General features: G+C 32.9%; 1 protein-coding gene across 1 annotated transcript in view; it reads left to right on the top strand.

The window, feature by feature from the left end:
• Positions 1–536: 536 nt before the first annotated feature.
• LOC126888626 (uncharacterized) overlaps positions 537–18,654 on the top strand; it is a 169,734-nt gene continuing 151,616 nt past the window's right edge. The window contains exons 1-5 of the mRNA XM_050656982.1: positions 537–683; positions 747–814; positions 7,093–7,189; positions 7,241–7,307; positions 15,603–15,795. Coding sequence (XP_050512939.1) covers positions 654–683; positions 747–814; positions 7,093–7,189; positions 7,241–7,307; positions 15,603–15,795 — 455 coding nt within the window. The 5' untranslated portion in view covers positions 537–653. The remainder of the gene's footprint in view (positions 684–746; positions 815–7,092; positions 7,190–7,240; positions 7,308–15,602; positions 15,796–18,654) is intronic.

The following is an 18,654-nucleotide window of genomic DNA, read 5'->3' as shown; positions in this document are numbered from 1 at the left end:
AAAGAACTACTCTTTTTATTTTTTATAACTTTAGTTGCCTCTTGTTCTATCAGTACTATCGCTCTTTGATCATAGCACATAGTTGTAGTAATAGTAGGTATTATTATTTTTATCAGAACTTGATCGAAGGCTTTCCTGTTGCAAATAAAGCCTAAATACACGTTTAGATTCATGTCTAGGCACTCTGGAGGCCAAGGCATCAATATTTCTTCTTCAATAAGCTTAAGAATTTTGGATAGTAGTTTATCTATCTAGACTAGTGCGATTTCAGAAATGTTACCTTCATCTGTGTGTCCGTATTAGTCTTTGCGAATATAATATAAAATGTATCTACAGTATTTATATTAAATAAAAATACTTATAAATTTTATATATTTTTTTAATAAACGCAAACTAACTTTTGAGAGTGTGTGTGTGTGTGTTCACAAACAGGGGATGGCATCTATTGAGTGTTAAGTTGAGCACTGAGTTGAGTATTGAGTGTAATAGTTTAGCAAAATCTCAGGGAAGTCGCCACCAAACCTATAATTTGTGACATGTTTGACAACTATTTTCTGTTGTTTTATGATATATTTTTTGAAAAAGTCAGAGCGAAATATTGTGTTTTTAGAGAGAAAAACTAACAAAAATTTTAGTTTCTGGTTAAAAATATCATGGTAAAGAGTTTTCCAAAAATCGAACAGGTAATAAAAACCTTAATTTTAGTTTTAACAAGTGATAATGAATAAATAATTTTGACGTTTTAGGAGGATATAATTTTTTCTGAGGACAGAGATAAGTTTTGTTTCGAGAATCTTGATTTGCTAAATTTAAGGTAACTGTTTTCTTCTTAACAACTTAAAATTAAAAAGTTTGAACGGAGATGTATTACTATATTATTAATACTGTGTAAGGTTAAAATTAGAGTGTAAAAAATTAAAATAAGTAGATAAATTAATCAATTTTTGTGTTATAAAAGGAAGTTTCGAAAACCAAAATCGCTTACGATGATCTAAGTAGTTAAAATTGATATAAAAGTAAACATAGTTAAAGCTCAAAGAAAATTCATATAATATAATGCCATCACTTGCCATCATCCTAGTCAACATGTAAACAAGTCAATTTTGGGCTCAAATGGTACCCGAAGCATATTACATGGGATATTTTGTACATCCACGTTAAGTTCACATATTTTATCTATGTTTCCATGACGGATCAATTTTAAAGGGTTTTTACCCATATATTTTTGTATTTTGATGGTTAGCACGTTAGAATCACGTAAGCACTGATGATGATCGGTCATCCGATTGAAAACTAGTTCTGTAATGTAGCCCTCTTTAGGGATTTTAACAAATGTACCTTTTATAAAGGATTTTAGTAGTTTTTTGTAATACATATATGGTATACAGCCAACTACAGGAACACTTTTTCCTCGTGGATTTTTATACAGGGTGTCCCATAATTAATTGGACATTAGCTAATGGGTGATAGAAGACATCAAAATATTAGGATTTACCTAAAATCGCTTAAATAAAATATGGCTCCTTACTGAGTTACAGAGTGTTTTATTTAAAAATTTAAAAATTATTTTTGCTCAGTATTTTAAAACTATTTGACGTATCTTTTTCATACTTGGTAGAAAGTGTAGGTATTACAAACCCTATGAAATTATGATAAATAAACGTTTCTGGCTACTACCAGTGGCGTACAACAGGGGACAGCGGATGGTGACCCTTCCCAAATTCTACGTCACTGGCGGAATTGCCATTTTACCGCAATTTTTCGATTCTCCAATACTCTCTATGTAAATAACGTACTCTTCACTTGTAACGATAAAGTCAATAGTTTTCGAGATATTTGAAGTTAAACATGTAACGGCACAGTTATTTTAATTAATCTATTGTGCTGCTTGATTTTTAATTTCAAATATTTCGAAAACTAATGAATTTATTGTTAAGAATGAATAATATATTCTTCAATCTTAATGATAAAATCATTATTTTTCGAGATATTTGAAGTTTAAAATTAAGCGGCACAATATATTAATCAAAATATCTGTGCAGTTACATGATTAACTTCAAATATCTCGAAAACTAATGACTTTATCGTTACGAGTAAAGAGTACGTTATTTACATAAAGAGTATTGGAGAATCTAAAAATTGCGCTAAAATGGCAGTTCCGCAAGTGGCGTAGAATTTGGGAAGGATCGACCATTCGCTGTCCCCTGTCGTACGCCACTGGTAGTAGCCAGAAATGTTTATTTATCCTAATTTCATAGGATGTATAATACATACACTTTCTGCCAAGTATGAAGAGGATACGTCGAATAGTTTTAAAATACTGAGCAAAAATATTTTTTAAATATTTAAATAAAACACCCTGTAACTCCGTAAGGAGCCATATTTTATTTAAGCGATTTTGGTTAAATCTTAATATTTTGATGTCTTCTATCACCCACTAGCTAATGTCCAATTAATTATTGGACACCCTGTATAAATATAGCTTAAAAATAGGTACAGTTTACTAAATGCCGTTGTGGTAAATGTATTATGTAACATAGATCAGGAAATCCCTCCAATTGGCTATATACCATAGTAAAAATACTGAAGAAGTAAAAAAGAATTCCTTTTGTAACTCTTAGGTAACAAAAGAAGTCTTCTTTACTTCTTTAGTAATTCTAATATATGTCTTTTAATGGGTTGAGCATCAACTATACTCACACAAACTTCGAGAATTCATGTCTAAGTCTAGAAAAATAATGGAAAAGTACTCTCTTATGGACTTTGACCCGAACAGGTATTTGACAAGTTTTTTGAGTTTTTTGGACTCATCAACTTCCATCTGCTTCCATCTCGAATGGTCGTCCATGATAATTGGGTCAGTGGGTAGCTCCATTGTTCTTAAATCTGACCATATTATAGGTGCTTTCTTTCCGTCGGGACCTCTTCCTAGTTTAACTAAGTATGGCGGTTGAGCTTTCTTTCCATTGCTATTGTCAGCGTCCATGTCCCACACCCATACATGAGCACTGGTCTAATCAGAGTTTTATGTATCTTTCGTGTTAGGCTTTTAGATTTAATAGTATTGTGAAGGCTATACACACATCTATTTGCTGTCTGAATTTTCTCTTTTATCTCTTTCGTGATATCGATATCTACGGTGATTGTCGCTCCTAGATATTTAAAACGCTTAACTTTTTCTAAGTTGTATGGGTGCATTAATGCACGAATAGACAACAGAGGAAATATTTTTAATAAATCATCCCAAATTTTGACATATGCAGATGACGTGGACCTAGTTGCCCGCACAGCACGCAAACTAGGAGAAATGTATACCACCTTCTCAAAGTAGACCAAAAGTCTGAAAATAAACGAGGAGAAAACTAAGATGTTGGCATCAACACCCAACAATAGAGCCAGGAACATCGGTCACCAATTCACTGTTGAAGTGGTAGACAAATTCACATACTTAGGCCAAGGAGAACGTCATGACGGAGGAAATCAAGCGAAGGATAATCCTAGCAAACAAATGCTATTTTGGACTGAGTAGACATATGAGAAGCAGAAACTTAAGCCAAAAAACAAAATAACCATACACAATCAGTGTTGACATATGGATCGGAGACATGGACCATCTCCAAGGCAGATGAAAACCTTCTGCTTATATTTGAACGAAGGATCCTGAGAGCAATATTCGGTGGCATCTGTGAAAATGGTATTTGGAGGAGGAGGTACAACTACGAGGTATACCTTAGATATAAACATATTTATATTTGGTGGTAAAGACGTAGTATCTCTTATAAAAATAGGAAGACTAAGATGGGCAGGACATCTAGCAAGATCACAGCATAACAACCCTCCTAGAAGAATCTTTATGTCACTTCCTGTAGAAAGTAGAGATAGGGGTAGGACAAAACTTAGATGGAAGGGTGGTGTAGATGAGGATGGGAGAAAAATAGGCGCAGCAAACTGGCATCGGTTGGAAATGGATATGACTGACTGGCGTAATAGACTTGAGAAGGTCGAGGCTCTTTCATAGGGCTGTAGCACCATTGATGATGATGATGGGTGTATTAACAGACACAAGAGACGAGATAGAATAGGGCAAATGTTACAACAGACCCATATAACTTAACGGTTATATTGGGTTTTAAAAAGTTAAGGGTTTTAAATATCTCGGAGCGGCAATCACCATAGATAGCGAAATCACGAAAGAGATAAAAGAGAAAATTTAGGCAGCAAATAGATGTGTGTATAGCCTTCACAACACTATTAAATCTAAAATCCTAACACGAAAGATACATAAAACTCTGATTATTTGGTTCTCTTCATTGACCCTTCGAACAGTATTTTTGCTTTTAATTTATTGAAAGCTCCCTTCATATTGGTGACTGGGTTTCTCTAAAGGTCAATGCCATCCGCGGATGTTAATAGTTATTTGAACGTAATGAACGGATTTGGACGTAATCATTTCGTTTAAGGGCGTACGTGCAAAATTTCGGCCCAATGCTTTTTAAGTACATTAATTTTTTTCGAATCTTTAGAAAACTAATAAGTATTTTTGGAAAATTTAATTGCAGATAGAAAGATTACATTATTACCGAGGGCCGACAGTCCCTCAAAACTTCTATAATGTTTATTTTAATAAGTTACAGAGTGAAAAAGAAGAGAAAATTTAGTGTGATTTTTAATTTCAAATATCAAATTCAAAAGAAACTTTTTTATTCTAAGGAACTTTCGGTCCTCGGTAATAATGTAATTTGTCATTGTGCGTTTAAATTTTTAAAACATATTTAGTAGTTTTCTCAGGATTTGAAAAAAATGAACGCCTTTAAAAGAATTGGTCCAAAATTTTGCCCCAAGCTTTTAATTATGCACGTTTAAAGCTTTAAAATGGCGATATATGAATGTTGATTAACTAATTTGTTGCTTAAAAAGCTGTAAAAACTTTTTTCTACGAGCGTGCAAAAATGTCTACTTTCGCACACGCATTTTAGTTTAGAAAGATTCACTTTTCTGCACGCGTGTTACTTTTCCGCACGCGGTTTTTACTTTTCTGCACGCGTGTTAATTTAGATATGTTAATAAGGCCTTAAAGTAATTATAATACATGCAATAATCTAATATTTAGATATTATTTACTAATTTATTTCAAATATATCTTATTGTGTTCCTGTTTTAATGAAATTAACGCGACAATTCGATGAAATAATATTATTTTGACATAATATTCGAAAGTCAAATCGGTAGACAATAACAGTCGTTTTGAATCATCGTCATGGAAACCAAGATCGTCGTCATGCTAACTAATTATATTGAAAGTTTGGTTTTGACAACCTTGTCAAAGAATTAATTTGTGTATGTATTTTCAGTAGTAATTGCACAAAAGCTCTAAAATTATTGAATTTTTCCCGAGTGACACTTTGACAGTTTTAATTTATGTCAAAATGTCACGAGAGCAAAAATGCTATATTAATTTCAGAGGTCGAGTGCAATTTGTTGCGATTATTTCATGAATAAAACTGTTCAAAACCAAAATTTTATTGTAATTTATTTATGTAAGTACCATTAAACACACAGTTTTTATAAATATTTGACGATTGAAAGTCACCACTTTTATAATTTTTAAAACATTAATTGTCATTAAGGTCACTGAATGTATTTTTTCGTAGCAACGAAGGGCATCTGACGTAATATACTTAACGACGGGAGATTATCAAAAATTATCGATTTAATTCAGATTTCTGTAGCTTTCTATTGGTCAGAATCTCCTATGAATGAAATAATCATATTGAATAAATTAATTGATTAAGATTTGGTAATTTTTTAAAGACTCTTAGAAAAAATATTGTTCCTAACTCTTGCAGAAAGTCTTTTTTCCGCACTCGACTGCTTGCCGAACTCCCGCTTCGCGTCGTTCGGCAAACTGCAGTCGCGTGCGGAAAAGAATGACTTTCTGCACTTGTTAGGAAAATAACTATAACATTCCTAATTTTCATTAATAACTATTGTAAAAAAGAACCTACAACCTTAATATTTTTGTGGAAAGTAGGGTATTATGGTGTCAAAAATGTGTTTGAAATTTCAGGGTAATTAGTCAATTACTTAAAAAGTTATTCAATTTGTTTTTTCCAATTAACCTTTTTTTTGCAACAACATAAGTCAGAAAAAACTTAACTTACAAAAGATTTTAATAAACTTTTCAACCATTTCCAACATTGCAATTTTTTCTTATAGACAATTTTAATAACTTTTTTGCTATTGTCCGAGAAACATTGAGGAATGCTTTACTGGTTAGTCGTTGGCGACAGCGAAGCTACATTTTTGGCCTTAAATTGGTAATAATTTAAAAAGTCCACTTAAGCCACTGCAGGAAACATAGAGGTTTTACAGTCGGAAAAATGAAAGATTACCCATGAACGATCACATCAATCACTTATTTTGTATTTGCTGTCTTTTTCTATAAATAACAAACGTACAGTCGGAAAAATGAAAGAATACCCATGAACGATCACATCAATCACTTATTTTGTATTTGCTATTTGTTTCTATAACAAACGTTTATTATTTATAGAAAAAGACGGCAAATACAAAATAAGTGATTGATGTGATCGTTCATGGGTAATCTTTCATTTTTCCGACTGTAGTTAAAGAGGTCAATAAAAATAAAAATTGTCAGAGTCAGATGCCAAGTCGCGTCAAAGTTACGGAAATATGAGGCCTATATTATGGTATGGTTCGTCTTTATGATGTCTATATTACCTGCACCCTGCAGGTACCCTCTATTTTGAATATTTCGTTTACTTGTCGTTTATTATCATGTCTGAGACAGTAGTTCTGTCAGTGTTTTTATTATAAGAAAATTATTTTGTGCAAATAAAGAAGCATCAAATATTGATTGCTTATAGAAGTCAATCAGCGTAAGTCAATAGACAGCTAAAATAAGTTTTTATTTTATGTTCTTGAGACTTTCAGTGGACTTATTAAGGTATTTATGTAGCAAATGAATGTACTCTTGTGTGACTAACCATCAGAAAGGAGGAATACTTATTCCAAGGCTCGCTTTAATTATATTTGTCTTGGATGGCTTATTAATTTATAATTTAATTTTAGACTTTTTCCTTGCGAACGCTTGGAAAATAAGAGAGAACGAATTTGTAAGAGCAATTTGACAAATAAGTTATTGGACAGAGGATTAAGCCAATCTAGAGTAATACAAATTATATAAGTATTACATATTTCTTATACATTTTATTTTTAGCATCGCCATTCTTTGGAAAAATCTGAGACCAGAAGTTTGGTCCCTAATCTCACCAAATTACCACAAGGTATTAAGGATATGGTTTTTTAATATTGTCTACATATAGAGCGTTCTACAATTCTACGATTCTCTCATTCTTCTGGTTTATATACTTCAACAATTTTTAACTCAGTCCTAGCTGGTAAAGTAAACATTTATTTTGTAAGAAATCTATTTTTTCAAGTATTTCTTGAAAAATTTCAAGCAAATTCTCTCAACGTTCATCACGTTCATTCCTTCATCAAGAGAATAGATTCAGATATACTGCTGGAAAGCATGGTCAGAAAGAATATTACTATTAGAAATTAATGATAAATAGTGTAGACGTAATAAAGCGATTATAACAGTTAGTCCATTCTTTCACGGTTTTTGCTCTAAATTTTAAAGAACCGCTTGGATTGACATGAAATTTGGCATACGCATAGCTTACATGTCAAAGAAAAAAGTGATATTGTGCCGATGTGTGCTTTTGCCCTGGGGGTGACTTTCACCCTCTCTTGGGGGTGAAAAGATATAAGTCTGAAATAAGTCCGGAAATGGATAAACTGACTAATTTTAAGTATCTTTTGTTCTATAGAGCTTTTTCGCCAAGTCAACACTTTTCGAGTTATTTGCGAGTGAATATGTTCATTTTTCAACAAAATAACTACATTTTTAGACGGTTTTTCGCAAATAACTCAAAAAGTAAGTATTTTGTCGAAAAAAACGTTCTTAGCAAAAATATAGCTTGTAAAAAAGTACAAAAAATGGTGTACGCGTTAGGTCTCTGGACCTCGTAAAACCAGAGTTATAGCCAATGAAAAATAGATTCATATTCACCAAATTTCAAATAGAATACTTCGAAGTGAAATATCCAAAAAATTAAGCACTTTTAGGGGAAAATCTATTTTAACTTTTTTAAAGTGTTTAAAAAAAGCTTTATTTCTGTTTTTATAAAAAGGTTCTAGCATTAAATTTAAGCAAGTTACGCTCAAAATAAAGTTGGTCGCTTTTGTTTTGGCAAAAAAAAATCGGGAAGACCACCCCTAATTAGCAACTTAAATGAAATTAATCGTTACCGCTCCACAAATTATTTTACTTATGTTGTGTTTATATGATCTGTAAGTTTCATCGATTCAAAGTGCTTATTTTGGAAAAAATTTGGTTTTAAAATAAAATTTTTGAAAATTTTAATTTTGAAAAATATGCTTTTTTTCAAAATAACTTAAATATTGTTAGAGATACAAAAATCTCGAAAAACAAAAAATGTCAGCATTGCTTTTCTGAATATCATGTATTTTTTTGTTTTTCTGTTAGACAAAAGTTGATTGAGATTTGGTGTTTCTAAATTTGCATACATTCGTGATGAGTCACTCGTTCAACCCCTTTTAACAACAGCCCTTTCAAAAATAAGGACTTTGAACCGATGAAACTTACAGATCATATAAACAATACATACATGGGTCAAGAAACTTGTGAAGTCGTAACGATTAAGTTCATTTGAGATACTAATTAGGGGGTGATTTTCCCGATTTTTTTAACAAAAAAAAGGGACTAACTTTATTTTGAGCGTAACTTGTTTACTTTTGATGCTAAAAATTTTTTTTATAAAACAAAAATGAAGCTTTTTTGAAACACTTTAAATAAGTTGTAATGAGTTTTCCCCGAAATGTGCTTCATTTTTGGTTATTTCACGTCAAAATATTCCGTTTGGAATTTGACGAATATGAACCTATTTTTAATTAGCTATAACTCTGCTTCTACTAGGTATAGACACGTGATATATACACCATTTCTTTAAATTTTTTACAGGCTATATTTTTGCTATGAATTTTTTTTCGACAAAATACGTACTATTTGAGTTATTTGCAAAAACCGTCTAAAAGTGTGGTTATTTTGTTGAAAAAATGAACATATTCACTGGCAAATAACTCGAAAAGTATTGACTTAGTAAAAAAACTCTATAGAACAAAAGTTACTTAAAATTAGTCAGTTTATCAATTTCCGGACTTACTTTGGACGAATACTTTTTCACCCCCAAGAGGGGGTGAAAAGCACCCCCGGGACAAAAGCACATATCGGCTTAATATCACTTTTTTTCTTTGACTTGTTAGCTATGTGTATGCCAAATTTCATGTCAATCCAAGCGGTTCTTTAAAATTTAGAGGTTTTGCAATATTTTACCGTTAAAGAACGGACACTTATATGGACCAAATGAAGGAGATAACGCACAAAACAAAGATGAATTATGGAGAGAAATATACTTTAGCAGTAGAAGCCGAAACAGAAGAAATATAAATTGCAGGTTAATTCAACAGTAGGGTCGAAACAAAAGATGAAATCGGCACTAGGCATATACAATATATATTGCTAGAATTTTGCACTCTAAACAGTATTACAATAACTAATACATTTTTTAATTACAAAGAAACACATATCGCCGCTTCGCAAGAACATAGGCTTAAGTCAAAATAGACGATTTTAGAGGAGAGGCATTTTAAAATTTTATGAATATGATTATGAGCATAACTCCAAATAAGTTGTTACTTTAATGAAATTACCTACAGTCCGTCTAATTTACTTACCGTTGCACGTCATTATCTACGCCAGAGACCTAAGTTGACATAGTTGCCAAAGTATAAAAAAATCCTGAATCCATTTTAAATGAAATAAATCACATAATTATTGTAAACGTGGATTATACAAGAAAACAAATTAATATTCAATGTAAATAAGTAAAAACTTAAGAAATACAGAACAAGAATTAAGTTATAATCTTTTAAGATTTGCAGTGCAAGCGTTTTTGCACTGCATTGTTAATAATTAAAAAACGGCTCCGAACTCTTGGCATGAAGCAGGTAGGTTTCTTTGTATATTATGTCTACAATAACAACTAAAAAAAGTTGTCAGATACCTCGATTATTCCAAGTCGTGATAAAATTAGGTGAAATTTATATTTTTATAGTAGAGAATGTTTTTATAGTAAAGTAAATAATAAAAACAGTAAATATAATAAAACAGATACTTATAGTAAAGAATATAAACAAATATGAAGTGTCACCACCGCAACTGTCAAATAAATGTTACCAATTTATTCTAAAATGTCACCTTCGTTCGATTACAGTTACAGTGTCATTCGAGTAAATGTGCTTCATAAAAACGCTTTATAATCCATTTATACAAATTAAATGAAACATATTATTGTGTATTTCTTTAGGTTGACATTAATAGAAATCTTTAAATATTATTTCTACGCGTATATAATAAAATATGTATAGTGGCTGTAATTCCAGTGTATTCGGCAACGTCTAAAAAAGAACACACCTACCACCTAAATATTTCGTGTTGGCATCATGCGACGTCAAAGGCTATGACGCGGATGACGTGCAACGGTTAGTAAATTAGATTAAGTATATACAATTTTGTTAGAAATATATCTAAATACATAGTACAGAAAGCCACTGCGCATGTGCTAGGAAAAATATTCCGATTCGGATTTTTTGCACAATCTAACTCAAAAAGGACCCCTTTTAACACATTTGCATGTTGTCAGGTCCAAAAGTGGGTCAAAATTTTTTTAAACGTTTTTTTTTTGTTTTTTTTTCTAAAATTTTTTTGTTTGCATCGAACAAAGTTTTTTTAGGTTTTTTCGATCATTTCAAACAGAAAAGGTATTTAGTGACTTTTCTCTAAAGTTGATAGTTTTTGACATATAAGCGATTAAAAAATTAAAAATTGCGAAATCGGCCATTTTTAACTCGCAGAAACTATGTGAAAAACTGAAAATTTCGATGTTGCCAAGATAAGAAGATATTCTTTGAACATCGATTGATGAAATCCAGGAGAGTTTTTTGCAATACAATATCAAAAACCCCTTTGTTTTTTATTTGCCAATCAAGCGCCGCCAATCAAGCGGGCGCTTGATTGGCAACCGTTGCATGTATATGTAACATGCGTAAATATATGTGCGGAAAAATATTTCGATTCAATTTTTTTCACCATCTTGCTTAAAAATATCCCCTCTTAACAAATTTGTATGTTGCCAGGATCAAAAAGTCAAAAAAATTTTAAACGTTTGTTTTTTGTTCTTTCCTAAAACTAATTGTTTTGCATCGGACAAATTTTTTTAGGTTTTTGGATCATTCCAAATAGAAAAGACCTTAAGTGACTTTTCTATAAATGTGATAGTTTTCGAGATATAAGCGATTGAAATTTTAAAAATTGCAGAATCGGCCATTTTTAACCCTCAAAAACTAACACCAAAACACTGTGAAACACCAAAAATTTCAATGACACCAAGGTACATACGTAGATATTCTAAGAATATCGATTGATGAAATTCCGAAGAGCTTTTTACAATACAATATCGAAAACCCCTTTGTTTTTTAATTGCTAATCAAGCGGGAGCGACACTATTTTCAACCGTTGCATGTGTATAATATTATGTACTCGGAAAACATTTTAAGTTTAAAAAATTGTTTAAAATTTTTTTTGACACATTTTTGACCCTGGCAACATGCAAATTTGTTAATAGGGAACCTTTTTAAGCAAGATGGTGGAAAAAAATTTAATCAGAATATTTTTCCGCACATATATTTACACATATTACATACATACAATATTGTATGGTACATTCCATGTCAAATCACTCAGGCAAAAAAATTTGGATCTCCGATTTGTCTGAAAATTGGTATATAGCTTCTGCGGGACGTAAAACTAAGATATTTAAGGTCAAAAAATCTTCTTCTTCTTTTTTTCTCAAAATGTTATTTTATGCGATTTTACAGTGATTTGGTGTTTATTTCAACAAATTTGCATTTTCTGTCGTAAAGTATCAATGAAAAACATAATATTTTAATAGAAAGGACTCAAAAATGTCATTATATGGCATTATAACAAGTTATTTTGAATCAAAACAAGTTTTTGATCAAGTTTTATAGTGTAAAAAACGTTAAAATACCGTTTTTTTACATTTTCCTCCATTTCCAAAATACATCATCATCGATTTGGCTGAAAATTTTCTCACAGATAGCCAAAAGATAGGACTTTAAGTGGTTAGAAGGATTTGAATTATATTACAATACCAAAAAAGTTACATGCAGTAATATCAGACTCAAAAGTATATATTAGTCCAGTCAGGATAGCATTTGACCTTGAATGCCGAGCTGCCCAAAATTTTATTTTTCTGATCTTTAGGGGAGTCAATAGTAGCCTAAATTTAAAATCACGAATGAATTTCTCCGTTACGTTAGCCGCCATCTTGATTTTAAAGGAGAACCTGTTTTGCTCAATATCTCCGCCATTTTTAACTTTTCGACAAAAATGGTAGGAACTGAAATTGTTCCAAACAAATCGTATTTACAATTATTACAATTTCTTTTTAACAATTTTTGTCGTGAGGTCGATATTTTCGAGTTAATTGTACTTACAGTAGACTTAAATATCTTATTTGTACGTCCCGCAGAAGCTATATACCAATTTTCAGACAAATCAGAGGTCCAAAATTCTTTTTGTTCCAAAATTGAGTGATTTGAAATGGAATGACCCGTATACATGCAACGGTTAAAAATAGTGTAGCGACCGCTTGATTAGCAATTAAAAAACAAAGGGGTTTTCGATATTGTATTGCAAAAAACTCTTCGGGACTTTATCAATAGATATTCTTAGAATATCTACGTACCTTGGTATCATTGAAATTTTCGGTGTTTTACATAGTTTTTGAGGGTTAAAAATGGCCGATTGTGCAATTTTTAAATTTCCAATCGCTATTTGGAATGATTCAAAAAACCTAAAAAAATTTGTCCGATGCAAAAAATTAGTTTTAGGGAAAAACAAAAAACAAACGTTTAATTTATTTTTTGACTTTTTGATCCTGGCAACATACAAATTTGTTAAGAGGGAATATTTTCAAGCAAGATGGTGAAAAAAATTGAATCGAAATATTTTTCCGCACATATATTTACGCATGTTACATATACATGCAACGCCCGCTTGATTGGCAAATAAAAAACAAAGGGGTTTTCGAGATTGTATTTCAAAAAACTCTCCTGGATTTCATCAATCGATGTTCAAAGAATATCTTATTACCTTGGCAACATCGAAATTTCCAGTTTATCACATAGTTTCTGAGGTTTAAAAATGGCCGATTTCGCAATTTTTAAATTTTTAATCTCTTATATGTCAAAAACTATCCACTCTAGAGAAAAGTCAATAAAAACCTTTTCTGTTTCAAATGATCCAAAAAACCTAAAAAAACTTTGTTCGATGCAAAAAAAATAATTTTAGGAAAAAAACAAAAAAAAAACCGTTTAAAAGAATTTTCACCCACTTTTGGACCTGGCAACATGTAAATTTGTTAGAAGGGGTTCTTTTTGAGTAAAATTGTGCAAAAAATCCGAATCGGAATATTTTTCCTAGCGGATGCGCAGTGGCCTTCTGGACTAAAATGCAAACTGTGATAACTAGATAAATTTATAAAGTGTTTTTGTTAACCCCTATTACATTTGAGTCTTTTTTCCTCAGAAACATTTACTTCAACTTTGTTAAAACGCTGACCTAACTACAAAAAGGGTCCTTATTTTAGAGAGAATTTTCACAAAATCTAATCGTAAGTATAAGACCGGTCGTCCTTGACGAGAAACAAACAGACAAATTGCTTCACATTCTGCGCTATTCTGCGGCGTAACTAGCTTGGGTCTGTATTCATACGAAAATGTTAATTAACTAATTTTGCGCTAAACAAATATAGACACTTGGTGTCATCTCTTAGCGACTATTATTATTAACGCCATAGGTCTTTATTCACGCGATAGATATTTTTATTTTTAGTAGATCTGCATTAATAAGTCAATTTCGTCAAATTTTGACTTAAGCCTACGTTCTTGCGAAGCGGCGATATGTTTACAAGAGAAGTCAAAAGTCGAAATGAGAAATTGTTTTTCAAATTCAAAAAACGAATAATTTTCAAATCAATTTTTCTAGAAAACGGTGTATCCTACCAACTTTTAAGCAAGAGTACCTTTTAATACTAAAATACCTCACAATTTAATAATCAAGTGCAGTGTCAAAAAATGCTTAAAAGGTTAAGACAAAAAAGATTCGATAAAATAACCTTTGCCCTACCCAAAAGGAACGCCTATGACCGGTACTAGAAATTCGAAATTTACGGAATCAATTTATCTCTAGAAAATAACTAGACCTAGCAGTTTTAGGTTTTCTAAATAGAAGCGTTCTGGAGGTATTTAAAAAAAACTAATTACACGACGCCATCTTCAAAAATCTCTAGCTCCCTTTTGGTTAAACCCTAATATTTTGAGCCCATAAATCTACATTTAAAATATTTTTAATAATTAATAAAACAACCCTGTATATTATATGTTATAATATTAGAACCTGGGAACTAACATTCATGAGAGCTAAAAAGATAACTGTGAGCTGGATTCAAGAATACATAAAGGCAGGAGTTTTACATAAAATCCTTGATACACGAAACATGGGTGCTAAATTAAACCCAAAAAAGAAAAAAATAAAATGAATGAGAAAGGGAACTATAGAGAAGAATTCTTGGAGGTGGAGTTATATATAAGAATAATCAATGCCGCGATCATAACTCCTTTTAAAGAGCATGTTATATCGGAAGTAGTTGAAGCATCAATATTGAGATGGTAGAAAGAATTAAAGAAGAAAGAATGCCAAAAATATTAGTAGATACAGAGATTGACGACAAAAGAAAAGTAGGTCGACCACGAACGACATGGTTAGGTGAAGCAGAAAAAGACCTTAAATAGAAAGGTGTTAAAAAAGGCAAATGCGATAGAATAAAGAAAATAGAAAGAGCTATGGGATAGGAAACTACAAAATGTAAAATAAGAGGTTATGAATATGAATATCAAATATCAACATATATGTAATCAACAAAATATAAATGACGATTTACAGGATACCACATTAGATTTAAATATAACAGAAGGAATAATCAAATCGTACAATTAAGACATTGGGAGAACGGGTCTTAACCTGGCACAAAGAAGACCGCAAATAAGATGGGTAGGTGACCCCAAAACATTTACAGAGTAATTAGTAACAGAGAAGAACGGAAGAAATACTGGAATAAAGATACTTATGTCCAATATTGGATGAATGAAGCTGAGACTTCTGAAGGTGAGGATGAATACTTCTAGATTAACTTAGAACAATTTTTAAAACGAAACGAAAAAGTCTTATAATTTGTTGCAGAAAATTAGATAATTTGGTTATTTAAAATGAAGCCATCAACGTCATAGAGCTTCTTGACAAATTTTATTATGTATCTTTTTTATTCTGGTAAATGAAGTGTTATTTTCAGGTTATGCTAATATCCATTCTACATCATCGACAATTCCTTCCGAAAATTTGGTTCTTTTGTATTCAAAACAACAGTTGCCTGAGTACGTATCAACGGAACCTATAACAGATAAGGATTTTCTTTTTCCCAGCAAAAAGAAGACACGAACACAAATAATTGACGTTATATCCGAGAATAGAATGCCAAAATTCAAGTAAGCATAAGAGTCAATAAGATTCTTTTTTAGTACATTATTTCACGGTTTTTGCTGTAAATTTTAAAGAACTGCTTGAATTGACATGAAATTTAGCATACGCATAGCTAACATGTCATAGAAAAAAAGTGATATGGTGCCGATGTGTGATTTTGTCCTGGGGGTGAGTTTCACCCCATCTCGGGGGTGAAAAAATATATGTTCAAGTTAAGTCCCGAAAATGAATAACCATTTTCAATTTCGTTGCAAAACGAAAATACAGCCGAACCATATTCCAGTCCAATCAGAGAGTGCTGCAAGCACCTCTACCGGTTTCGAAACTTATTAGTCTCTCATCAGGAGGCACATATGCTGCTCTCCCTGATCCAACCAAAACAAACCCCAGCGTGCAGTCCCGAATTGCAACGAACGAAATGGCATAGATGCCCTAGCGGCAACTGCTAGCAAAAGACTAAGTTTTCACTCTAATGGCATATAACATATCCCACCAGAATGAAAACAATGGGAACCTTCTCTGGTTACACCTCCGAGGCTTCTACAATTTGCAAGCCATACGGATGCTGAGACTAAGGAAGATGAGGAAATTCTACAATTTACAATTCACGTCACATCTGCTCAGCGCGGTAAAGTTCCAACGAGACTGGTTCCCTTCATACTCCACACAGAGTAAATGTAAATCAAAAATGAATAACCATTTTCAATTTCGTTGCAAAACGAAAATACAGCCGAACCATATTCCAGTCCAATCAGAGAGTGCTGCAAGCACCTCTACCGGTTTCGAAACTTATTAGTCTCTCATCAGGAGACACATATGCTGTTCTCCCTGATCCAACCAAAACAAACCCCAGCGTGCAGTCCCGAATTGCAACGAACGAAATGGCATAGATGCCCTAGCGGCAACTGCTAGCAAAAGACTAAGTTTTCACTCTAATGGCATATAACATATCCCACCAGAATGAAAACAATGGGAACCTTCTCTGGTTACACCTCCGAGGCTTCTACAATTTGCAAGCCATACGGATGCTGAGACTAAGGAAGATGAGGAAATTCTACAATTTACAATTCACGTCACATCTGCTCAGCGCGGTAAAGTTCCAACGAGACTGGTTCCCTTCATACTCCACACAGAGTAAATGTAAATCAAAAATGAATAACCATTTTCAATTTCGTTGCAAAACGAAAATACAGCCGAACCATATTCCAGTCCAATCAGAGAGTGCTGCAAGCACCTCTACCGGTTTCGAAACTTATTAGTCTCTCATCAGGAGGCACATATGCTGCTCTCCCTGATCCAACCAAAACAAACCCCAGCGTGCAGTCCCGAATTGCAACGAACGAAATGGCATAGATGCCCTAGCGGCAACTGCTAGCAAAAGACTAAGTTTTCACTCTAATGGCATATAACTAATATAGAGGCATATAACTAATATATGCATATATGGCATATGGCATATAACTAATATAATAAATAAGTTACGAAACCGGTAGAGGTGCTTGCAGCACTCTCTGATTGGACTGGAATATGGTTCGGCTGTATTTTCGTTTTGCAACGAAATTGAAAATGGTTATTCATTTTTGATTTACATTTACTCTGTGTGGAGTATGAAGGGAACCAGTCTCGTTGGAACTTTACCGCGCTGAGCAGATGTGACGTGAATTGTAAATTGTAGAATTTCCTCATCTTCCTTAGTCTCAGCATCCGTATGGCTTGCAAATTGTAGAAGCCTCGGAGGTGTAACCAGAGAAGGTTCCCATTGTTTTCATTCTGGTGGGATATGTTATATGCCATTAGAGTGAAAACTTAGTCTTTTGCTAGCAGTTGCCGCTAGGGCATCTATGCCATTTCGTTCGTTGCAATTCGGGACTGCACGCTGGGGTTTGTTTTGGTTGGATCAGGGAGAGCAGCATATGTGCCTCCTGATGAGAGACTAATAAGTTTCGAAACCGGTAGAGGTGCTTGCAGCACTCTCTGATTGGACTGGAATATGGTTCGGCTGTATTTTCGTTTTGCAACGAAATTGAAAATGGTTATTCATTTTTGATTTACATTTACTCTGTGTGGAGTATGAAGGGAACCAGTCTCGTTGGAACTTTACCGCGCTGAGCAGATGTGACGTGAATTGTAAATTGTAGAATTTCCTCATCTTCCTTAGTCTCAGCATCCGTATGGCTTGCAAATTGTAGAAGCCTCGGAGGTGTAACCAGAGAAGGTTTCCATTGTTTTCATTCTGGTGGGATATGTTATATGCCATTAGAGTGAAAACTTAGTCTTTTGCTAGCAGTTGCCGCTAGGGCATCTATGCCATTTCGTTCGTTGCAATTCGGGACTGTACGCTGGGGTTTGTTTTGGTTGGATCAGGGAGAGCAGCATATGTGCCTCCTGATGAGAGACTAATAAGTTTCGAAACCGGTAGAGGTGCTTGCAGCACTCTCTGATTGGACTGGAATATGGTTCGGCTGTATTTTCGTTTTGCAACGAAATTGAAAATGGTTATTCATTTTTGATTTACATTTACTCTGTGTGGAGTATGAAGGGAACCAGTCTCGTTGGAACTTTACCGCGCTGAGCAGATGTGACGTGAATTGTAAATTGTAGAATTTCCTCATCTTCCTTAGTCTCAGCATCCGTATGGCTTGCAAATTGTAGAAGCCTCGGAGGTGTAACCAGAGAAGGTTCCCATTGTTTTCATTCTGGTGGGATATGTTATATGCCATTAGAGTGAAAACTTAGTCTTAAGTCCCGAAATTGATAAGCTGATTAATTTTAAGCAACTTTTGTTCTATAGAGTTTTCCCACCAAATCAATACTTTTCGAGTTATTTGCAAGTGAATATGTTCATTTTTCAACAAAATAACCAC

This window comes from Diabrotica virgifera, chromosome 7 (assembly GCF_917563875.1).
Source record: "Diabrotica virgifera virgifera chromosome 7, PGI_DIABVI_V3a".
NCBI classification, from domain to species: domain Eukaryota; kingdom Metazoa; phylum Arthropoda; class Insecta; order Coleoptera; family Chrysomelidae; genus Diabrotica; species Diabrotica virgifera.
The sequence above is the reverse complement of the archived record's forward strand: the minus strand, read 5'-3'. Positions and strand labels throughout refer to the sequence as shown.